We start from the raw sequence: 25,519 nt of genomic DNA on the forward strand, positions 1-25,519 counted from the left end.
ATACAGGCTGTGTGTCTAACTGTGATGTGATAAATGAGTGTCTGTATTATAAAGGCTGTGTGTCTATCTGTGCTGAGATTAATGAGTGTCTGTAATATACAGGGCTGTGTGTCTATCTGTGCTGAGATTAATGATTGTCTCTATTATACAGGGCTGTGTGTCTAACTGTGATGTGATTAATGAGTGTCTGTATTATACAGGCTGTGTGTCTATCTGTGATGAGATTAATGAGTGTCTGTATTATACAGGCTGTGTGTCCATCTGTGATGTGATTAATGAGTGTCTATTATACAGGGCTGTGTGTCTATCTGTGATGTGATTAATGAGTGATTGTATTATACAGGGCTGTGTGTCTATCTGTGATGTGATTAATGAGTGACTGTATTATACAGGCTGTGTGTCTCTCTGTGATGTGATCAATGAGTGACTGTATTATACAGGCAGTGTGTCTATCTGTGCTGAGATTAATGAGTGTCTGTATTATACAGGCTGTGTGTCTATCTGTGATGTGATTAATGAGTGTCTGTATTATACAGGGCTGTGTGTCTATCTGTGCTGAGATTAATGAGTGTCTGTATTATACAGGCTGTGTGTCTATCTGTGATGAGATTAATGAGTGTCTGTATTATACAGGGCTGTGTGTCTATCTGTGCTGAGATTAATGAGTGTCTGTATTATACAGGCTGTGGGTCTATCTGTGCTGAGATTAATGAGTGACTGTATTATACAGGGCTGTGTGTCTATCTGTGCTGAGATCAATGAGTGACTGTATTGTACAGGCTGTGTGTCTATCTGTGATGTGATTCACGAGTGTCTGTATTATACAGGGCTGTGTGTCTATCTGTGCTGAGATCAATGAGTGACTGTATTATACAGGCTGTGTGTCTATCTGTGATGTGATTAACGAGTGTCTGTATTATACAGGCTGTGTGTCTATCTGTGATGTGATTAATGAGTGACTGTATTATACAGGGCTGTGTGTCTATCTGTGATGTGATGAATGATTGTCTGTATTATACAGGCAAAGTGTCTATCTGTGCTGAGATGAATGAGTGACTGTATTATACAGGCAATGTGTCTATCTGTGCTGAGATGAATGAGTGTCTGTATTATACAGGCTGTGTGTCTATCTGTGATGTGATCAATGAGTGACTGTATTATACAGGGCTGTGTGTCTATCTGTGCTGAGATTAATGAGTGACTGTATTATACAGGGCTGTGTGTCTAACTGTGATGTGATTAATGAGTGTCTGTATTATACAGGCTGTGTGTCTAACTGTGATGTGATTAATGAGTGTCTGTATTATACAGGCTGTGTGTCTATCTGTGATGAGATTAATGAGTGTCTGTATTATACAGGGCTGTGTGTCTATCTGTGATGTGATTAATGAGTGTCTATTATACAGGGCTGTGTGTCTATCTGTGATGTGATTAATGAGTGATTGTATTATACAGGGCTGTGTGTCTATCTGTGATGTGATTAATGAGTGACTGTATTATACAGGGCTGTGTGTCTATCTGTGATGTGATTAATGAGTGTCTGTATTATACAGGCTGTGTGTCTATCTGTGATGTGATTATTGTGTGTCTGTATTATACAGGGCTGTGTGTCTCTCTGTGATGAGATGATTGAGTGACTGTATTATACAGGCTGTGTGTCTATCTGTGATGAGATTAATGCGTGTCTGTATTTTCCAGGGCTGTGTGTCTGTCTGTGATGAGATTAATGAGTGTCTGTATTATACAGGGCTGTGTGTCTATCTGTGCTGGGATTAATGAGTGTCTGTATTATACAGGCTGTGTGTCCATCTGTGATGGGATCAATGAGTGACTGTATTATACAGTCTGTGTGTCTATCTGTGCTGAGATTAATGAGTGACTGTATTATACAGTGCTGTGTGTCTATCTGTGATGTGATTAATGAGTGACTGTATTATACAGGGCTGTGTGTCTATCTGTGATGTGATTAATGAGTGACTGTATTATACAGGGCTGTGTGTCTATCTGTGATGTGATGAATGAGTGTCTGTATTATACAGGCTGTGTGTCTATCTGTGATGAGATGATTGAGTGTCTGTTTTTACAGGGCTGTGTGTCTATCTGTGATGAGATTAATGCGTGTCTGTATTATACAGGGCTGTGTGTCTATCTGTGATGAGATTAATGAGTGTCTGTATTATACAGGGCTGTGTGTCTATCTGTGCTGGGTTTAATGAGTGTCTGTATTATACAGGCTGTGTGTCTATCTGTGATGGGATAAATGAGTGACTGTATTATACAGGCTGTGTGTCTATCTGTGCTGAGATTAATGAGTGACTGTATTATACAGGGCTGTGTGTCTATCTGTGCTGTGATTAATGAGTGTCTGTATTATACAGGCTGTGTGTCTATCTGCGATGTGATTAATGAGTGACTGTATTATACAGGGCTGTGTGTCTATCTGTGATGAGATTAATGATTGTCTGTATTATACAGGGCTGTGTGTCTTTCTGTGATGAGATTAATGCGTGTCTGTATTATACAGAGCTGTTGGTCTATCTGTGCTGAGATTAATGAGTGACTGTATTAGACAGGGCTGTGTGTCTATATGTGCTGAGATTAATGAGTGACTGTATTATACAGGGCTGTGTGTCTATCTGTGCTGTGATTAATGAGTGTCTGTATTATACAGGCTGTGTGTCTATCTGTGATGAGATTAATGAGTGTCTGTATTATACAGACTGTGTGTCTATCTGTGATGAGATTAATGACTGTCTGTATTATACAGGCTGTGTGTCTATCTGTGATGAGATTAATGAGTGTCTGTATTATACAGGGCTGTGTGTCTATCTGTGCTGTGATTAATGAGTGTCTGTATTATACAGGCTGTGTGTCTACCTGTGATGTGATTAATGAGTGTCGGTATTATACAGGGCTGTGTGTCTATCTGTGATGAGATTAATGAGTGACTGTATTATACAGGCTGTGTGTCTATCTGTGATGAGATTATTGAGTGTCTGTATTATACAGGGCTGTGTGTCTATCTGTGATGAGATTAATGATTGACTATTATACTGGGCTGTGTGTCTGTCTGTGATGAGATTAATGAGTGTCTGTATTATACAGGCTGTGTGTCTATCTGTGCTGAGATTAATGAGTGACTGTATTGTACAGGCTGTGTGTCTATCTGTGATGTGATTAACGAGTGTCTGTATTATACAGGGCTGTGTGTCTATCTGTGCTGAGATCAATGAGTGACTGTATTATACAGGCTGTGTGTCTATCTGTGATGTGATTAACGAGTGTCTGTATTATACAGGGCTGTGTGTCTATCTGTGATGTGATGAATGATTGTCTGTGTCAGACAGGCAATGTGTCTATCTGTGCTGAGATGAATGAGTGTCTGTATTATACAGGCTGTGTGTCTATCTGTGATGTGATCAATGAGTGACTGTATTATACAGGGCTGTGTGTCTATCTGTGCTGAGATTAATGAGTGACTGTATTATACAGGGCTGTGTGTCTAACTGTGATGTGATTAATGAGTGTCTGTATTATACAGGCTGTGTGTCTAACTGTGATGTGATTAATGAGTGTCTGTATTATACAGGCTGTCTGTCTATCTGTGCTGAGATTAATGAGTGTCTGTATTATACAGGGCTGTGTGTCTATCTGTGCTGAGATTAATGAGTGTCTGTATTATACAGGGCTGTGTGTCTATCTGTGATGAGATTAATGAGTGTCTGTATTATACAGGGCTGTGTGTCTATCTGTGATGTGATTAATGTGTGTCTATTATACAGGGCTGTGTGTCTATCTGTGATGTGATTAATGAGTGATTGTATTATACAGGGCTGTGTGTCTATCTGTGATGTGATTAATGAGTGACTGTATTATACAGGGCTGTGTGTCTATCTGTGCTGAGATTAATGAGTGTCTGTATTATACAGGGCTGTGTGTCTATCTGTGCTGAGATTAATGAGTGTCTGTATTATACAGGGCTGTGTGTCTATCTGTGCTGAGATGAATGAGTGTCTGTATTATACAGGCTGTGTGTCTATCTGTGATGTGATCAATGAGTGACTGTATTATACAGGGCTGTGTGTCTATCTGTGCTGAGATTAATGAGTGACTGTATTATACAGGGCTGTGTGTCTAACTGTGATGTGATTAATGAGTGTCTGTATTATACAGGCTGTGTGTCTAACTGTGATGTGATTAATGAGTGTCTGTATTATACAGGCTGTGTGTCTATCTGTGCTGAGATTAATGAGTGTCTGTATTATACAGGGCTGTGTGTCTATCTGTGCTGAGATTAATGAGTGTCTGTATTATACAGGGCTGTGTGTCTATCTGTGATGAGATTAATGAGTGTCTGTATTATACAGGGCTGTGTGTCTATCTGTGATGTGATTAATGTGTGTCTATTAGACAGGGCTGTGTGTCTATCTGTGATGTGATTAATGAGTGATTGTATTATACAGGGCTGTGTGTCTATCTGTGATGTGATTAATGAGTGACTGTATTATACAGGGCTGTGTGTCTATCTGTGATGTGATCAATGAGTGTCTGTATTATACAGGCTGTGTGTCTATCTGTGATGTGATTATTGAGTGTCTGTATTATACAGGGCTGTGTGTCTATCTGTGATGAGATGATTGAGTGTCTGTTTTATACAGGGCTGTGTGTCTATCTGTGATGAGATTAATGAGTGACTGTATTATACAGGCTGTGTGTCTATCTGTGATGAGATTAATGCGTGTCTGTATTATACAGGGCTGTGTGTCTATCTGTGATGAGATTAATGAGTGTCTGTATTATACAGGGCTGTGTGTCTATCTGTGCTGGGATTAATGAGTGTCTGTATTATACAGGCTGTGTGTCTATCTGTGATGGGATTAATGAGTGACTGTATTATACAGGCTGTGTGTCTATCTGTGCTGAGATTAATGAGTGACTGTATTATACAGGGCTGTGTGTCTATCTGTGCTGTGATTAATGAGTGTCTGTATTATACAGGCTGTGTGTCTATCTGCGATGTGATTAATGAGTGACTGTATGATACAGGGCTGTGTGTCTATCTGTGATGATATTAATGATTGTCTGTATTATACAGGGCTGTGTGTCTATCTGTGATGAGATTAATGAGTGTCTGTATTATACAGGGCTGTGTGTCTATCTGTGATGAGATTAATGAGTGTCTGTATTATACAGGGCTGTGTGTCTATCTGTGATGAGATTAATGATTGACTATTATACAAGGCTGTGTGTCTATCTGTGATGAGATTAATGAGTGTCTGTATTATACAGGGCTGTGTGTCTATCTGTGATGAGATTAATGATTGACTATTATACAGGGCTGTGTGTCTGTCTGTGATGAGATTAATGAGTGTCTGTATTATACAGGCTGTGTGTCTGTCTGTGATGGGATTAATGAGTGACTGTATTATACAGGCTGTGTGTCTATCTGTGATGAGATTAATGATTGACTATTATACAGGGCTGTGTGTCTGTCTGTGATGAGATTAATGAGTGTCTGTATTATACAGGCTGTGTGTCTATCTGTGCTGAGATTAATGAGTGACTGTATTATATAGGGCTGTGTGTCTATCTGTGCTGTGATTAATGAATGTCTGTATTAGACAGGCTGTGTGTCTATCTGTGATGTGATTAATGAGTGACTGTATTATACAGGCTGTGTGTCTATCTGTGATGAGATTAATGAGTGTCTGCATTGTACATCGCTGTGTGTCTATCTGTGCTGAGATTTATGAGTGACTGTATTATACAGGGCTGTGTGTCTATCTGTGATGTGATTAATGAGTGACTGTATTATACAGGGCTGTGTGTCTATCTGTGCTGAGATTAATGAGTGTCTGTATTATACAGGGCTGTGTGTCTATCTGTGATGTGATTAATGAGTGACTGTATTATACAGGGCTGTGTGTCTATCTGTGATGAGATTAATGAGTGTCTGTATTATACAGGGCTGTGTGTCTATCTGTGATGAGATTAATGAGTGTCTGTATTATACAGGCTGTGTGTCTATCTGTGATGTGATTAATGAGTGACTGTATTATACAGGGCTGTGTGTCTATCTGTGATGAGATTAATGAGTGTCTGTATTATACAGGCTGTGTGTCTATCTGTGCTGAGATTAATGAGTGTCTGTATTATACAGGGCTGTGTGTCCATCTGTGCTTAGATTAATGATTGACTGTATTATGCAGGGCTGTGTGTCTATCTGTGATGAGATTAATGCGTGTCTGTATTATACAGGCTGTGTGTCGATCTGTGATGTGATTAATGAGTGACTGTATTATACAGGCTGTGTGTCTATCTGTGATGTGATTAATGAGTGTCTGTATTATACAGGGCTGTGTGTCTATCTGTGCTGAGATTAATGAGTGACTGTATTATAAAGGGCTGTGTGTCTATCTGTGATGTGATTAATGCGTGTCTGTATTATACAGGCTGTGTGTCGATCTGTGATGTGATTAATGAGTGACTGTATTATACAGGCTGTGTGTCTATCTGTGATGTGATTAATGAGTGTCTGTATTATACAGGCTGTGTGTCTATCTGTGATGTGATTATTGAGTGTCTGTATTATACAGGCAGTGTGTCTATCTGTGCTGAGATTAATGAGTGTCTGTATTATACAGGCTGTGTGTCTGTCTGTGATGAGATTAATGAGTGCCTGTATTATGCAGGCTGTGTGTCCATCTGTGATGTGATGAATGAGTGTCTGTATTATACAGGCTGTGTGTCTGTCTGTGATGAGATTAATGAGTGTCTGTATTATACAGGGCTGTGTTTCTATCTGTGATGTAATTAATGAGTGTCTGTATTATACAGGCTGTGTGTCTATCTGTGATGAGATTAATGAGTGTCTGTATTATACAGGCTGTGTGTCTATCTGTGATGAGATTAATGAGTGTCTGTATTATACAGGGCTGTGTGTCTATCTATGATGTGATTAATGAGTGACTGTATTATACGGGGCTGTGTGTCTGTCTGTGATGTGATTATTGAGTGTCTGTATTTCCAGGGCTGTGTGTCTATCTGTGCTGAGATTAATAAGTGTCTGTATTATACAGGCTGTGTCTCTGTCTGTGATGAGATTAATGAGTGACTGTATTATACAGACTGTGTGTCTATCTGTGATGTGATTATTGAGTGTCTGTATTATACAGGGCTGTGTGTCTATCTGTGATGTGATTAATGCGTGACTGTATTATACAGGGCTGTGTGTCTGTCTGTGATGAGATTAATGAGTGTCTGTATTATACAGGCTGTGTGTCTATCTGTGATGTGATTAATGAGTGTCTGTATGATACAGGCTGTGTGTCTGTCTGTGATGAGATTAATGAGTGACTATTATACAGGCTGTGTGTCTATCTGTGATGTGATTATTGAGTGTCTGTATTATACAGGGCTGTGTGTCTCTCTGTGATGTGATTAATGCGTGACTGTATTATACAGGGCTGTGTGTCTATCTGTGCTGAGATTAATGAGTGACTGTATTATAAAGGGCTGTGTGTCTATCTGTGATGTGATTAATGCGTGTCTGTATTATACAGGCTGTGTGTCGATCTGTGATGTGATTAATGAGTGACTGTATTATACAGGCTGTGTGTCTATCTGTGATGTGATTAATGAGTGTCTGTATTATACAGGCTGTGTGTCTATCTGTGATGTGATTATTGAGTGTCTGTATTATACAGGCAGTGTGTCTATCTGTGCTGAGATTAATGAGTGTCTGTATTATACAGGCTGTGTGTCTGTCTGTGATGAGATTAATGAGTGTCTGTATTATGCAGGCTGTGTGTCCATCTGTGATGTGATGAATGAGTGTCTGTATTATACAGGCTGTGTGTCTGTCTGTGATGAGATTAATGAGTGTCTGTATTATACAGGGCTGTGTTTCTATCTGTGATGTAATTAATGAGTGTCTGTATTATACAGGCTGTGTGTCTATCTGTGCTGAGATTAATGAGTGTCTGTATTATACAGGCTGTGTGTCTGTCTGTGATGAGATTAATGAGTGTCTGTATTATGCAGGCTGTGTGTCCATCTGTGATGTGATGAATGAGTGTCTGTATTATACAGGCTGTGTGTCTGTCTGTGATGAGATTAATGAGTGTCTGTATTATACAGGGCTGTGTTTCTATCTGTGATGTAATTAATGAGTGTCTGTATTATACAGGCTGTGTGTCTGTCTGTGATGAGATTAATGAGTGTCTGTATTATGCAGGCTGTGTGTCCATCTGTGATGTGATGAATGAGTGTCTGTATTATACAGGCTGTGTGTCTGTCTGTGATGAGATTAATGAGTGTCTGTATTATACAGGGCTGTGTTTCTATCTGTGATGTAATTAATGAGTGTCTGTATTATACAGGCTGTGTGTCTATCTGTGATGAGATTAATGAGTGTCTGTATTATACAGGCTGTGTGTCTATCTGTGATGAGATTAATGAGTGTCTGTATTATACAGGGCTGTGTGTCTATCTATGATGTGATTAATGAGTGTCTGTATTATACAGGCTGTGTGTCTATCTGTGATGTGATTATTGAGTGTCTGTATTATACAGGCAGTGTGTCTATCTGTGCTGAGATTAATGAGTGTCTGTATTATACAGGCTGTGTGTCTGTCTGTGATGAGATTAATGAGTGTCTGTATTATGCAGGCTGTGTGTCCATCTGTGATGTGATGAATGAGTGTCTGTATTATACAGGCTGTGTGTCTGTCTGTGATGAGATTAATGAGTGTCTGTATTATACAGGGCTGTGTTTCTATCTGTGATGTAATTAATGAGTGTCTGTATTATACAGGCTGTGTGTCTATCTGTGATGAGATTAATGAGTGTCTGTATTATACAGGCTGTGTGTCTATCTGTGATGAGATTAATGAGTGTCTGTATTATACAGGGCTGTGTGTCTATCTATGATGTGATTAATGAGTGACTGTATTATACGGGGCTGTGTGTCTGTCTGTGATGTGATTATTGAGTGTCTGTATTTCCAGGGCTGTGTGTCTATCTGTGCTGAGATTAATAAGTGTCTGTATTATACAGGCTGTGTCTCTGTCTGTGATGAGATTAATGAGTGACTGTATTATACAGACTGTGTGTCTATCTGTGATGTGATTATTGAGTGTCTGTATTATACAGGGCTGTGTGTCTATCTGTGATGTGATTAATGCGTGACTGTATTATACAGGGCTGTGTGTCTGTCTGTGATGAGATTAATGAGTGTCTGTATTATACAGGCTGTGTGTCTATCTGTGATGTGATTAATGAGTGTCTGTATGATACAGGCTGTGTGTCTGTCTGTGATGAGATTAATGAGTGACTATTATACAGGCTGTGTGTCTATCTGTGATGTGATTATTGAGTGTCTGTATTATACAGGGCTGTGTGTCTCTCTGTGATGTGATTAATGCGTGACTGTATTTTTCCAGGGCTGTGTGTCTATCTGTGCTGAGATTAATGAGTGACTGTATTATAAAGGGCTGTGTGTCTATCTGTGATGTGATTAATGCGTGTCTGTATTATACAGGCTGTGTGTCGATCTGTGATGTGATTAATGAGTGACTGTATTATACAGGCTGTGTGTCTATCTGTGATGTGATTAATGAGTGTCTGTATTATACAGGCTGTGTGTCTATCTGTGATGTGATTATTGAGTGTCTGTATTATACAGGCAGTGTGTCTATCTGTGCTGAGATTAATGAGTGTCTGTATTATACAGGCTGTGTGTCTGTCTGTGATGAGATTAATGAGTGTCTGTATTATGCAGGCTGTGTGTCCATCTGTGATGTGATGAATGAGTGTCTGTATTATACAGGCTGTGTGTCTGTCTGTGATGAGATTAATGAGTGTCTGTATTATACAGGGCTGTGTTTCTATCTGTGATGTAATTAATGAGTGTCTGTATTATACAGGCTGTGTGTCTATCTGTGATGAGATTAATGAGTGTCTGTATTATACAGGCTGTGTGTCTATCTGTGATGAGATTAATGAGTGTCTGTATTATACAGGGCTGTGTGTCTATCTATGATGTGATTAATGAGTGACTGTATTATACGGGGCTGTGTGTCTGTCTGTGATGTGATTATTGAGTGTCTGTATTTCCAGGGCTGTGTGTCTATCTGTGCTGAGATTAATAAGTGTCTGTATTATACAGGCTGTGTCTCTGTCTGTGATGAGATTAATGAGTGACTGTATTATACAGGCTGTGTGTCTATCTGTGATGTGATTATTGAGTGTCTGTATTATACAGGGCTGTGTGTCTATCTGTGATGTGATTAATGCGTGACTGTATTATACAGGGCTGTGTGTCTGTCTGTGATGAGATTAATGAGTGTCTGTATTATACAGGCTGTGTGTCTATCTGTGATGTGATTAATGAGTGTCTGTATGATACAGGCTGTGTGTCTGTCTGTGATGAGATTAATGAGTGACTATTATACAGGCTGTGTGTCTATCTGTGATGTGATTATTGAGTGTCTGTATTATACAGGGCTGTGTGTCTCTCTGTGATGTGATTAATGCGTGACTGTATTATACAGGGCTGTGTGTCGATCTGTGATGTGATTAATGAGTGACTGTGTTATACAGGGCTGTGTGTCGATCTGTGATGTGATTAATGAGTGACTGTGTTATACAGGGCTGTGTGTCTATCTGTGATGTGATTAATGAGTGTCTGTATTATACAGGCTGTGTGTCTATCTGTGATGTGATTATTGAGTGTCTGTATTATACAGGCTGTGTGTCTATCTGTGATGTGATTATTGAGTGTCTGTATTATACAGGGCTGTGTGTCTATCTGTGATGTGATTATTGAGTGTCTGTATTATACAGGGCTGTGTGTCTATCTGTGATGTGATTAATGCGTGACTGTATGATACAGGGCTGTGTGTCGATCTGTGATGTGATTAATGAGTGAATGTATTATACAGGGCTGTGTGTCTATCTGTGATGAGATTAATGAGTGTCTGTATTATACAGGGCTGTGTGTCTATCTGTGATGAGATTAATGAGTGTCTGTATTATACAGGCTGTGTGTCTATCTGTGATGAGATTAATGAGTGACTGTATTATACAGGGCTGTGTGTCTATCTGTGATGTGATTAATGAGTGTCTGTATTATACAGGGCTGTGTGTCTATCTGTGATGTGATTATTGAGTGTCTGTGTTATACAGGGCTGTGTGTCTATCTGTGATGTGATTATTGAGTGTCTGTATTATACAGGCTGTGTGTCTATCTGTGATGTGATTATTGAGTGTCTGTATTATACAGGGCTGTGTGTCTATCTGTGATGTGATTATTGAGTGTCTGTATTATACAGGGCTGTGTGTCTATCTGTGATGTGATTAATGCGTGACTGTATGATTCAGGGCTGTGTGTCGATCTGTGATGAGATTAATGAGTGTCTGTATTATACAGGCTGTGTGTCTATCTGTGATGAGATTAATGCGTGTCTGTGTTATACAGGCTGTGTGTCTATCTGTGATGAGATTAATGAGTGTCTGTATTATACAGGGCTGTGTGTCTATCTGTGATGAGATTAATGAGTGTCTGTATTATACAGGCTGTGTGTCTATCTGTGATGAGATTGATGAGTGACTGTATTATACAGGGCTGTGTGTCTATCTGTGCTGAGTTTAATGAGTGACTGTATTATACAGGGCTGTGTGTCTGTCTGTGCTGAGATTAATGAGTGTCTGTATTATACAGGCTGTGTGTCTATCTGTGATGAGATTAATGAGTGACTGTATTATACAGGCTGTGTGTCTATCTGTGATGAGATTATTGAGTGACTGTATTATACAGGGCTGTGTGTCTATCTGTGATGAGATTAATGAGTGTCTGTATTATACAGGGCTGTGTGTCTATCTGTGATGTGATTAATGAGTGCCTGTATTATACAGGCTGTGTGTCCATCTGTGATGAGATTAATGAGTGACTGTATTATACAGGGCTGTGTGTCCATGTGTGATTTGATTAATGAGTGCCTGTCTTATACAGGCTGTGTGTCCATCTGTGATGAGATTAATGAGTGCCTGTATTATACAGGCTGTGTGTCCATCTGTGATGAGATTAATGAGTGACTGTATTATACAGGGCTGTGTGTCTATCTGTGATTTGATTAATGAGTGCCTGTATTATACAGGCTGTGTGTCCATCTGTGATGAGATTAATGAGTGACTGTATTATACAGGGCTGTGTGTCTATCTGTGATGTGATTATTGAGTGTCTGTATTATAAAGGGCTGTGTGTCTATCTGTGATGAGATTAATGAGTCACTGTATTATACAGGCTGTGTGTCTATCTGTGATGTGATTATTGAGTGTCTGTATTATACAGGGCTGTGTGTCGATCTGTGATGTGATTAATTCGTGACTTTATTATACAGGCTGTGTGTCCATCTGTGATGAGATTAATGAGTGACTGTATTATACAGGGCTGTGTGTCTATCTGAGATGTGATTATTGAGTGTCTGTATTATAAAGGGCTGTGTGTCTATCTGTGATGAGCTTAATGAGTGACTGTATTATACAGGCTGTGTGTCTATCTGTGATGAGATTAATGAGTGTCTGTATTATACAGGCTGTGTGTCTATCTGTGATGAGATTATTGAGTGTCTGTATTTTACAGGGCTGTGTGTCTATCTGTGATGAGATTAATGTGTGTCTGTATTATACAGGGCTGTGTGTCTATCTGTGATGAGATTAATGATTGACTATTATACTGGGCTGTGTGTCTATCTGTGATGAGATTAATGAGTGTCTGTATTATACAGGGCTGTGTGTCCATCTGTGATGAGATTAATGATTGACTATTATACAGGGCTGTGTGTCTATCTGTGATGAGATTAATGAGTGTCTATTATACAGGGCTGTGTGTCTATCTGTGATGAGATTAATGATTGACTATTTTCCAGGGCTGTGTGTCTGTCTGTGAAGAGATTAATAAGTGTCTGTATTATACAGGCTGTGTGTCTATCTGTGATGAGATTAATGAGTGACTGTATTAAACAGGGCTGTGTGTCTATCTGTGATGTGATTATTGAGTGTCTGTATTGTACAGGGCTGTGTGTCTATCTGTGATGAGATTAATGAGTGTCTGTATTATACAGGGCTGTGTGTCTCTCTGTGATGTGATTAATGAGTGACTGTATTATACGGGGCTGTGTGTCTGTCTGTGATGTGATTATTGAGTGTCTGTATTTCCAGGGCTGTGTGTCTATCTGTGCTGAGATTAATGAGTGTCTGTATTATACAGGCTGTGTGTCTGTCTGTGATGAGATTAATGAGTGTCTGTATTATACAGGCTGTGTGTCTGTCTGTGATGTGATTAATAAGTGTCTGTATTATACAGGCTGTGTGTCTGTCTGTGATGAGATTAATGAGTCACTGTATGATACAGGCTGTGTGTCTATCTGTGATGTGATTATTGAGTGTCTGTATTATACAGGGCTGTGTGTCTATCTGTGATGTGATTAATTCGTGACTTTATTATACAGGGCTGTGTGTCGATCTGTGATGAGATTAATGAGTGACTGTATTATACAGGCTGTGTGTCTATCTGTGATGAGATTAATGAGTGTCTGTATTATACAGGCTGTGTGTCTATCTGTGATGAGATTAATGAGTGACTGTATTATACAGGGCTCTGTGTCTATCTGTGATGTGATCAATGAGTGTCTGTATTATACAGGGCTGTGTGTCAAACTGTGCTGAGATTAATGAGTGACTGTATTATACAGGGCTGTGTGTCTGTCTGTGCTGAGATTAATGAGTGTCTGTATTATTCAGGGCTGTGTGTCTATCTGTGATGAGATTAATGCGTGACTGTATTATACAGGGCTGTGTGTCTGTCTGTGCTGAGATTAATGAGTGTCTGTATTATACAGGCTGTGTGTCTATCTGTGCTTAGATTAATGAGTGTCTGTATTTTTCAGGCTGTGTGTCTATCTGTGCTGAGATTAATGAGTGTCTGTATTATACAGGCTGTGTGTCTATCTGTGCTTAGATTAATGAGTGTCTGTATTTTCCAGGGCTGTATGTCTATCTGTGATGAGATTAATGCGTGTCTGTATTATACAGGGCTGTGTGTCTATCTGTGATGAGATTAATGATTGACTATTATACTGGGCTGTGTGTCTATCTGTGATGAGATTAATGAGTGTCTGTATTATACAGGGCTGTGTGTCTATCTGTGATGAGATTAATGATTGACTATTATACAGGGCTGTGTGTCCATCTGTGATGAGGTTAATGAGTGTCTGTATTATACAGGACTGTGTGTCTATCTGTGATGAGATTAATGATTGACTATTTTCCAGGGCTGTGTGTCTGTCTGTGAAGAGATTAATAAGTGTCTGTATTATACAGGCTGTGTGTCTATCTGTGCTGTGATTAATGAGTGTCTGTATTTTACAGGCTGTGTGTCTATCTGTGATGTGATTAATGAGTGACTGTATTATACAGGGCTGTGTGTCTCTCTGTGCTGAGATTAATGAGTGTCTGTATTATGCAGGCTGTGTGTCTATCTGTGCTGAAATAATGAGTGTCTGTATTATACAGGGCTGTGTGTCTATCTGTGCTGAGATTAATGATTGACTGTATTATGCTGGGCTGTGTGTCTATCTGTGATGAGATTAATGCGTGTCTGTATTATACAGGGCTGTGTGTCTATCTGTGCTGAAATTAATGAGTGACTGTATTTTCCAGGGCTGTGTGTCTATCTGTGATGAGATTAATGCGTGTCTGTATTTTCCAGGGCTGTATGTCTATCTGTGATGAGATTAATGCGTGTCTGTATCATACAGGTCTGTGTGTCTTTCTGTGATGAGATTAATGATTGACTATTATACAGGGCTGTGTGTCTATCTGTGATGAGATTAATGAGTGTCTGTATTTTCCAGGGCTGTGTGTCTATCTGTGATGAGATCAATGCGTGTCTGTATTATACAGGGCTGTGTGTCTATCTGTGATGAGATTAATGCGTGTCTGTATTATACAGGCTGTGTGTCTATCTGTGATGTGATTATTGAGTGTCTGTATTATACAGGGCTGTGTGTCTATCTGTGATGAGATTAATGATTGACTATTATTCTGGGCTGTGTGTCTGTCTGTGATGAGATTAAAGAGTGTCTGTATTATACAGGGCTGTGTGTCTATCTGTGATGTGATTAATGAGTGACTGTTTTATACAGGGCTGTGTGTCTATCTGTGATGTGATTAATGAGTGTCTGTATTATACAGGGCTGTGTGTCTATCTGTGATGTGATTAATGAGTGACTGTATTATACAGGGCTGTGTGTCTGTCTGTGATGTGATTATTGAGTGTCTGTATTTCCAGGGCTGTGTGTCTATCTGTGATGTGATTAATGAGTGTCTGTATTATACAGGCTGTGTGTCTGTCTGTGATGAGATTAATGAGTGTCTGTATTATACAGGCTGTGTGTCTATCTGTGATGTGATTAATGAGTGTCTGTATTATACAGGCTGTGTGTCTGTCTGTGATGAGATTAATGAGTCACTGTATTATACAGGCTGTGTGTCTATCTGTGATGTGATTATTGAGTGTCTGTATTATACAGGGCTGTGTGTCTATCTGTGCTGAGATTAATGATTGACTGTATTATGCTGGGCTGTGTGTCTATCTGTGATGAGATTAATAAGTGTCTGTATTATACAGGGCTGTGTGTCTCTCTGTGCTGAGATTAATGAGTGTCTGTATTATGCAGGCTGTGTGTCTATCTGTGCTGAAATAATGAGTGTCTGTATTATACAGGGCTGTGTGTCTATCTGTGCTGAGATTAATGATTGACTGTATTATGCTGGGCTGTGTGTCTATCTGTGATGAGATTAATGCGTGTCTGTATTATACAGGGCTGTGTGTCTATCTGTGCTGAAATTAATGAGTGACTGTATTTTCCAGGGCTGTGTGTCTATCTGTGATGAGATTAATGCGTGTCTGTATTTTCCAGGGCTGTGTGTCTATCTGTGATGAGATTAATGCGTGTCTGTATTATACAGGGCTATGTGTCTTTCTGTGATTAGATTAATGATTGACTATGAAACAGGGCTGTGTGTCTATCTGTGATGAGATTAATGAGTGTCTGTATTTTCCAGGGCTGTGTGTCTATCTGTGATGAGATTAATGCGTGTCTGTATTATACAGGTCTGTGTGTCTTTCTGTGATGAGATTAATGATTGACTATTATACAGGGCTGTGTGTCTATCTGTGATGAGATTAATGAGTGTCTGTATTTTCCAGGGCTGTGTGTCTATCTGTGATGAGATTAATGCGTGTCTGTATTATACAGGGCTGTGTGTCTGTCTGTGATGAGATTAATGAGTGTCTGTATTATACAGGGCTGTGTGTCTATCTGTGATGTGATTAATGAGTGACTGTATTATACGGGGCTGTGTGTCTGTCTGTGATGTGATTATTGAGTGTCTGTATTTCCAGGGCTGTGTGTCTATCTGTGCTGAGATTAATGAGTGTCTGTATTATACAGGCTGTGTGTCTGTCTGTGATGAGATTAATGAGTGTCTGTATTATACAGGCTGTGTGTCTATCTGTGATGTGATTAATAAGTGTCTGTATTATACAGGCTGTGTGTCTGTCTGTGATGAGATTAATGAGTCACTGTATTATACAGGCTGTGTGTCTATCTGTGATGTGATTATTGAGTGTCTGTATTATACAGGGCTGTGTGTCAATCTGTGATGTGATTAATTCGTGACTTTATTATACAGGGCTGTATGTCGATCTGTGATGAGATTAATGAGTGACTGTATTATACAGGCTGTGTGTCTATCTGTGATGAGATTAATGAGTGTCTGTATTATACAGGCTGTGTGTCTATCTGTGATGAGATTAATGAGTGACTGTATTATACAGGGCTGTGTGTCTATCTGTGATGTGATTAATGAGTGTCTGTATTATACAGGGCTGTGTGTCTATCTGTGCTGAGATTAATGAGTGACTGTATTATACAGGGCTGTGTGTCTGTCTGTGCTGAGATTAATGAGTGTCTGTATTATTCAGGGCTGTGTGTCTATCTGTGATGAGATTAATGCGTGACTGTATTATACAGGGCTGTGTGTCTATCTGTGCTTAGATTAATGAGTGTCTGTATTTTTCAGGCTGTGTGTCTAACTGTGCTGAGATTAATGAGTGTCTGTATTATACAGGGCTGTGTGTCTATCTGTGATGAGATTAATGCGTGTCTGTATTATACAGGGCTGTGTGTCTTTCTGTGATGAGATTAATGATTGACTATTATACAGGGCTGTGTGTCTATCTGTGATGAGATTAATGAGTGTCTGTATTTTCCAGGGCTGTGTGTCTGTCTGTGATGAGATTAATGCGTGTCTGTATTATACAGGGCTGTGTGTCTATCTGTGATGAGATTCATGATTGACTATTATACTGGGCTGTGTGTCTATCTGTGATGAGATTAATGAGTGTCTGTATTATACAGGGCTGTGTGTCTATCTGTGATGAGATTAATGATTGACTATTATACAGGGCTGTGTGTCCATCTGTGATGAGATTAATGAGTGTCTGTATTATACAGGGCTGTGTGTCTATCTGTGATGAGATTAATGATTGACTATTTTCCAGGGCTGTGTGTCTGTCTGTGAAGAGATTAATAAGTGTCTGTATTATACAGGCTGTGTGTCTATCTGTGCTGTGATTAATGAGTGACTGTATTATACAGGGCTGTGTGTCTCTCTGTGCTGAGATTAATGAGTGTCTGTATTATGCAGGCTGTGTGTCTATTTGTGCTGAAATAATGAGTGTCTGTATTATACAGGGCTGTGTGTCTATCTGTGCTGAGATTAATGATTGACTGTATTATGCAGGGCTGTGTGTCTATCTGTGATGAGATTAATGCGTGTCTGTATTATACAGGGCTGTGTGTCTATCTGTGCTGAGATTAATGAGTGACTGTATTATACAGGGCTGTGTGTCTATCTGTGATGTGATTAATGAGTGTCTGTATTATACAGGCTGTGTGTCTATCTGTGATGTGATTAATGAGTGTCTGTATTATACAGGGCTGTGTGTCTGTCTGTGATGTGATTAATGAGTGTCTGTATTATACAGGGCTGTGTGTCAGTCTGTGATGTGATTAATGAGTGTCTGTATTATACAGGCTGTGTGTCTATCTGTGATGTGATTAATGAGTGTCTGTATTATACAGGGCTGTGTGTCAGTCTGTGATGTGATTAATGAGTGTCTGTATTTCCAGGGCTGTGTGTCTATCTGTGCTCAGATTAATGAGTGTCTGTATTATACAGGCTGTGTGTCTGTCTGTGATGAGATTAATGAGTGTCTGTATTATACAGGCTGTGTGTCTATCTGTGATGTGATGAATGAGTGTCTGTATTATACAGGCTGTGTGTCTGTCTGTGATGAGATCAATGAGTGTCTGTATTATCCAGGGCTGTGTGTCTATCTGTGATGTGATTAATGAGTGTCTGTATTATACAGGCTGTGTGTCTATCTGTGATGAGATTAATGAGTGTCTGTATTATACTGGGCTGTGTGTCTATCTGTGATGTGATTAATGAGTGACTGTATTATACGGGGCTGTGTGTCTGTCTGTGATGTGATTATTGAGTGTCTGTATTTCCAGGGCTGTGTGTCTATCTGTGCTGAGATTAATGAGTGTCTGTATTATACAGGCTGTGTGTCTGTCTGTGATGAGATTAATGAGTGACTGTATTATACAGGCTGTGTGTCTATCTGTGATGTGATTATTGAGTGTCTGTATTATACAGGGCTGTGTGTCTATCTGTGATGTGATTAATGCGTGACTGTATTATACAGGGCTGTGTGTCTGTCTGTGATGAGATTAATGAGTGTCTGTATTATACAGGCTGTGTGTCTATCTGTGATGTGATTAATGAGAGTCTGTATTATACAGGCTGTGTGTCTGTCTGTGATGAGATTAATGAGTGACTGTATTATACAGGCTGTGTGTCTATCTGTGATGTGATTAATGCGTGACTGTATGATACAGGGCTGTGTGTCGATCTGTGATGTGATTAATGAGTGACTGTATTATACAGGGCTGTGTGTCTATCTGTGATGTGATTAATGCGTGTCTGTATTATACAGGCTGTGTGTCTATCTGTGATGAGATTAATGAGTGTCTGTATTATACAGGGCTGTGTGTCTATCTGTGATGAGATTAATGAGTGTCTGTATTATGCAGGCTGTGTGTCTATCTGTGATGAGATTAATGAGTGACTGTATGATACAGGGCTGTGTGTCTATCTGTGATGTGATTAATGAGTGTCTGTATTATACAGGGCTGTGTGTCTATCTGTGCTGAGATTAATGATTGACTGTATTATACAGAGTGTGTCTGTCTGTGCTGAGATTAATGAGTGTCTGTATTATACAGGCTGTGTGTCTATCTGTGCTGAGATTAATGAGTGTCTGTATTATACAGGGCTGTGTGTCTATCTGTGCTGAGATGAATGAGTGACTGTATTATACAGGGCTGTGTGTCTATCTGTGATGAGATTAATGAGTGTCTGTATTATACAGGCTGTGTGTCTATCTGTGATGAGATTAATGCGTGACTGTATTATACAGGGCTGTGTGTCTGTCTGTGCTGAGATTAATGAGTGTCTGTATTATACAGGATGTGTGTCTATCTGTGATGAGATTAATGAGTGACTGTATTATACAGGGCTGTGTGTCTGTCTGTGATGAGATTATTGAGTGTCTGTATTATACAGGGCTGTGTGTCCATCTGTGATGAGATTAATGAGTGACTATATTATACAGGCTGTGTGTCTATCTGTGCTGAGATTAATGAGTGTCTGTATTATACAGGGCTGTGTGTCTATCTGTGATGAAATTAATGCGTGTCTGTATTATACAGGCTGTGTGTCTATCTGTGATGAGATTAATGATTGACTATTATACAGGGCTGTGTGTCTATCTGTGATGAGATTAATGAGTGTCTGTATTATACAGGGCTGTGTGTCTCTCTGTGCTGAGATTAATGAGTGTCTGTATTATACAGGCTGTGTGTCTATCTGTGCTGAGATTAATGAGTGACTGTATTATACAGGGCTGTGTGTCTATCTGTGATGTGATTAATGAGTGTCTGTATTATACAGGCTGTGTGTCTATCTGTGATGTGATTAATGAGTGTCTGTATTATACAGGGCTGTGTGTCTGTCTGTGATGTGATTAATGAGTGTCTGTATTATACAGGCTGTGTGTCTATCTGTGATGAGATTAATGAGTGTCTGTATTATACAGGGCTGTGTGTCTATCTGTGATGTGATTAATGAGTGACTGTATAATACGGGGCTGTGTGTCTGTCTGTGATGTGATTATTGAGTGTCCGTATTTCCAGGGCTGTGTGTCTATCTGTGCTGAGATTAATGAGTGTCTGTATTATACAGGCTGTGTGTCTGTCTGTGATGAGATTAATGAGTGTCTGTATTATACAGGCTGTTTGTCTATCTGTGATGTGATGAATGAGTGTCTGTATTATACAGGCTGTGTGTCTGTCTGTGATGAGATTAATGAGTGTCTGTATTATACAGGGCTGTGTGTCCATCTGTGATGTGATTAATGAGTGTCTGTATTATACAGGCTGTGTGTCTATCTGTGATGAGATTAATGAGTGACTGTATTATACAGGCTGTGTGTCTATCTGTGATGTGATTATTGAGTGTCTGTATGATACAGGGCTGTGTGTCTATCTGTGATGTGATTAATGCGTGTCTGTATTATACAGGGCTGTGTGTCTATCTGTGCTGAGATTAATGAGTGTCTGTATTATACAGGCTGTGTGTCTATCTGTGATGTGATTAATGAGTGACTGTATTATAAAGGGCTGTGTGTCTGTCTGTGATGAGATTAATGAGTGTCTGTATTATACAGGCTGTGTGTCTATCTGTGATGTGATTAATGAGTGACTGTATTATACAGGGCTGTGTGTCTTTCTGTGATGAGATTAATGAGTGTCTGTATTATACAGGGCTGTGTGTCTATCTGTGATGTGATTAATGAGTGTCTGTATTGTACAGGGCTGTGTGTCTATCTGTGCTGAGATTAATGAGTGACTGTATTATACAGGGCTGTGTGTCTATCTGTGCTGAGATTAATGAGTGTCTCTATTATACAGGGCTGTGTGTCTATCTGTGATGTGATTAATGAGTGTCTGTATTATACAGGGCTGTGTTTCTATCTGTGCTGAGATTAATGAGTGACTGTATTATACAGGGCTGTGTGTCTATCTGTGCTGAGATTAATGAGTGTCTCTATTATACAGGGCTCTGTGTCTATCTATGATGAGATTAATGAGTGACTGTGTTATACAGGGCTGTGTGTCTATCTGTGATGAGACTAATGAGTGTCTGTATTGTACAGGGCTGTGTGTCTATCTGTGATGAGATTAATGAGTGTCTGTATTATACAGGCTGTGTGTCTATCTGTGATGTGATTAATGAGTGACTGTATTATACAGGGCTGTGTGTCGATCTGTGATGAGATTAATGAGTATCTGTATTATACAGGGCTGTGTGTCTATCTGTGCTGAGATTAATGAGTGACTGTATTATACAGGGCTGTGTGTCTATCTGTGATGAGATTAATGAGTGTCTGTATTATACAGGCTGTGTGTCTATCTGTGATGTGATTAATGAGTGACTGTATTATACAGGGCTGTGTGTCGATCTGTGATGAGATTAATGAGTATCTGTATTATACAGGGCTGTGTGTCTATCTGTGCTGAGATTAATGAGTGACTGTATTATACAGGCTGTGTGTCTATCTGTGCTGTGATTAATGAGTGTCTGTATTATACAGGCTGTGTGTCTATCTGTGCTGTGATTAATGAGTGTCTGTATTATACAGGCTGTGTGTCTATCTGTGATGTGATTAATGAGTGTCTGTATTATACAGGCTGTGTGTCTATCTGTGATGTGATTAATGAGTAACTGTATTATACAGGCTGTGTGTCTATCTGTGATGAGATTATTGAGTGACTGTATTATACAGGGCTGTGTGTCTATCTGTAATGTGATTATTGAGTGTCTGTATTATACAGGGCTGTGTGTCTGTCTGTGATGTGATTCATGAGTGACTATTATACAGGGCTGTGTGTCTATCTGTGATGAGATTAATGAGTGTCTGTATTATACAGGGCTGTGTGTCTATCTGTGATGTGATTAATGCGTGACTGTATTATACAGGGCTGTGTGTCTATCTGTGATGAGATTAATGAGTGTCTGTATTATACAGGCTGTGTGTCTATCTGTGATGAGATTAATGAGTGTCTGTATTATACAGGGCTGTGTGTCAGTCTGTGATGTGATTATTGAGTGTCTGTATTTCCAGGGCTTTGTGTCTATCTGTGCTGAGATTAATGAGTGTCTGTATTATACAGGCTGTGTGTCTGTCTGTGATGAGATTAATGAATGTCTGTATTTTCCAGGCTGTGTGTCTATCTGTGATGTGATTAATGAGTGACTGTATTATACAGGCTGTGTGTCTGTCTGTGATGAGATTCATGAGTGTCTGTATTATACAGGCTGTGTGTCCATCTGTGATGTGATTATTGAGTGTCTGTATTATACAGGGCTGTGTGTCTATCTGTGATGTGATTAATGAGCGTCTGTATTATACAGGGCTGTGTGTCTATCTGTGATGAGATTAATGAGTGTCTGTATTATCCAGGGCTGTGTGTCTGTCTGTGATGATATTAATGAGTGTCTGTATTATACAGGGCTGTGTGTCTATCTGTGATGAGATTAATGAGTGTCTGTATTATACAGGGCTGTGTGTCTATCTGTGATGAGATTAATGAGTGACTGTATTATACAGGGCTGTGTGTCTATCTGTGATGAGATTAATGAGTGACTGTATTATACAGGGCTGTGTGTCTATCTGTGATGTGATTCATGAGTGACTGTATTATACAGGCTGTGTGTCTATCTGTGATGTGATTAATGAGTGTCTGTATTATACAGGGCTGTGTGTCTATCTGTGCTGAGATTAATGAGTGAATGTATTATACAGGGCTGTGTGTCTATCTGTGATGAGTTTAATGAGTGTCTGTATTATAAAGGCTGTGTGTCTGTCTGTGATGTGATTATTGAGTGTCTGTATTTCCAGGGCTGTGTGTCTATCTGTGATGTGATTAATGAGTGTCTGTATTATACAGGCTGTGTGTCTGTCTCTGATGAGATTAATGAATGTCTGTATTATAAAGGCTGTGTGTCTATCTGTGATGTGATTAATGAGTGTCTGTATTATACAGGCTGTGTGTCTGTCTGTGATGAGATTAATGAGTGACTGTATTATACAGGCTGTGTGTCTATCTGTGATGTGATTATTGAGTGACTGTTTTATGCAGGGCTGTGTGTCTATCTGTGATGTGATTAATGAGTGACTGTATTATACAGGGCTGTGTGTCTATCTGTGATGTGATTAATGAGTGACTGTATTATACAGGGCTGTGTGTCTATCTGTGATGTGATTAATGAGTGACTGTATTATACAGGGCTGTGTGTCTATCTGTGATGTGATTAATGAGTGATTGTATTATACAGGGCTGTGTGTCTATCTGTGATGTGATTAATGAGTGACTGTATTATACAGGGCTGTGTGTCTATCTGTGATGAGATTATTGAGTGACTGTATTATACAGGCTGTGTGTCTATCTGTGATGAGATTATTGAGTGACTGTATTATACAGGCAGTGTGTCTATCTGTGATGTGATTAATGAGTGTCTGTATCATACAGGCTGTGTGTCTATCTGTGCTGAGATTAATGAGTGTCTGTATTGTACAGGCTGTGTGTCTATCTGTGCTGAGATTAATGAGTGTCTGTATTATGCAGGGCTGTGTGTCTCTCTGTGCTGAGATTAATGCGTGTCTGTATTATACAGGGCTGTGTGTCTATCTGTGATGAGATTAATGCGCGTCTGTATTATACAGGGCTGTGTGTCTATCTGTGATGAGATTATTGAGTGACTGTATTATACAGGCTGTGTGTCTATCTGTGATGAGATTATTGAGTGACTGTATTATACAGGGCTGTGTGTCTATCTGTGATGAGATTATTGAGTGTCTGTATTATACAGGGCTGTGTGTCTCTCTGTGATGAGATTATTGAGTGTCTGTATTATACAGGGCTGTGTGTCTATCTGTGATGAGATTATTGAGTGTCTGTATTATGCAGGCTGTGTGTCTATCTGTGATGAGATTAATGCGTGTCTGTATTATACAGGGCTGTGTGTCTATCTGTGCTGAGATTAATGAGTGACTGTATTATCCAGGCTGTGTGTCTATCTGTGATGTGATTAATGAGTGTCTGTATTATACAGGCTGTGTGTCTATCTGTGATGTGATTAATGAGTGTCTGTATTATACAGGCTGTGTGTCGATCTGTGCTGAGATTAATGAGTGACTGTATTATCCGGGCTGTGTGTCTATCTGTGCTGAGTTTAATGAGTGACTGTATTATACAGGCTGTGTGTCTATCTGTGATGTGATTAATGAGTGTCTGTATTATACAGGCTGTGTGTCTATCTGTGATGTGATTAATGCGTGTGTTCCAGGTGTCCTCTCAGAGGAACAGATCCGACTGAAGAAGATGAAGAAGCTGGAGGAAGAGGTGACGAAGACAGTCAGGCTGACCCCAAGTGCCCTGTCTGACTGGGCGATTCCCAGACTCAATGGGGCACAGGTTGAGATGATCAGAATGCTGGTGGTTGCTCAGCAACAGTGTAACAAGCGGTCACTGAGTGACCGATTGAAAGTGACGGTTAGTGTTTCGGTTGACGACCTCTGAACTGAACCCAGCAAAGACAGTCAGGCGTACACTGTCACTGGGCTCACAGGACGGGCGATACACCGACACCAAAATTCAGCTTCCTCCAGTTTAGACTTCAAAGAACTACTTGGACATACTTCACTGGTCATTGTCGCTGTCGCTCACGGTTATCATCCTCACCTCTGAGGCAGAAAGGACAAGCTCCACTCCAGAGATATGAGCACAAAATCTAGGTTGACACTGGAGCAGTCCTGAGGGAGCGCTGCACTGTCGGAGGGTCAGTCCTGAGGGAGCGCTGCACTGTCGGAGGGTCAGTACTGAGGGAGCGCTGCACTGTCGGAGGGTCAGTACTGAGGGAGCGCTGCACTGTCGGAGGGTCAGTACTGAGGGAGGGCTGCACTGTCGGAGGGTCAGTACTGAGGGAGTGCTGCACTGTCGGAGGGTCAGTACTGAGGGAGTGCTGCACTGTCGGAGGGTCAGTACTGAGGGAGTGCTGCACTGTCGGAGGGTCAGTACTGAGGGAGAGCTGCACTGTCGGAGGGTCAGTACTGAGGGAGCGCTGCACTGTCGGAGGGTCAGTACTGAGGGAGTGCTGCACTGTCGGAGGGTCAGTACTGAGGGAGTGCTGCACTGTCGGAGGGTCAGTACTGAGGGAGTGCTGCACTGTCGGAGGGTCAGTACTGAGGGAGGGCTGCACT

General features: G+C 40.1%; 1 protein-coding gene across 1 annotated transcript in view; it reads left to right on the top strand.

Moving 5' to 3' along the window:
- Window positions 1-24,839, top strand: part of LOC137310120 (oxysterols receptor LXR-alpha-like) — a 331,404-nt gene extending 306,565 nt beyond the window's left edge. The window contains exon 5 of the mRNA XM_067978090.1: window positions 24,607-24,839. Coding sequence (XP_067834191.1) covers window positions 24,607-24,839 — 233 coding nt within the window. The remainder of the gene's footprint in view (window positions 1-24,606) is intronic.
- Window positions 24,840-25,519: the final 680 nt, after the last annotated feature.

Source organism: Heptranchias perlo, unplaced genomic scaffold (assembly GCF_035084215.1).
Source record: "Heptranchias perlo isolate sHepPer1 unplaced genomic scaffold, sHepPer1.hap1 HAP1_SCAFFOLD_221, whole genome shotgun sequence".
NCBI classification, from domain to species: Eukaryota; Metazoa; Chordata; class Chondrichthyes; order Hexanchiformes; family Hexanchidae; genus Heptranchias; species Heptranchias perlo.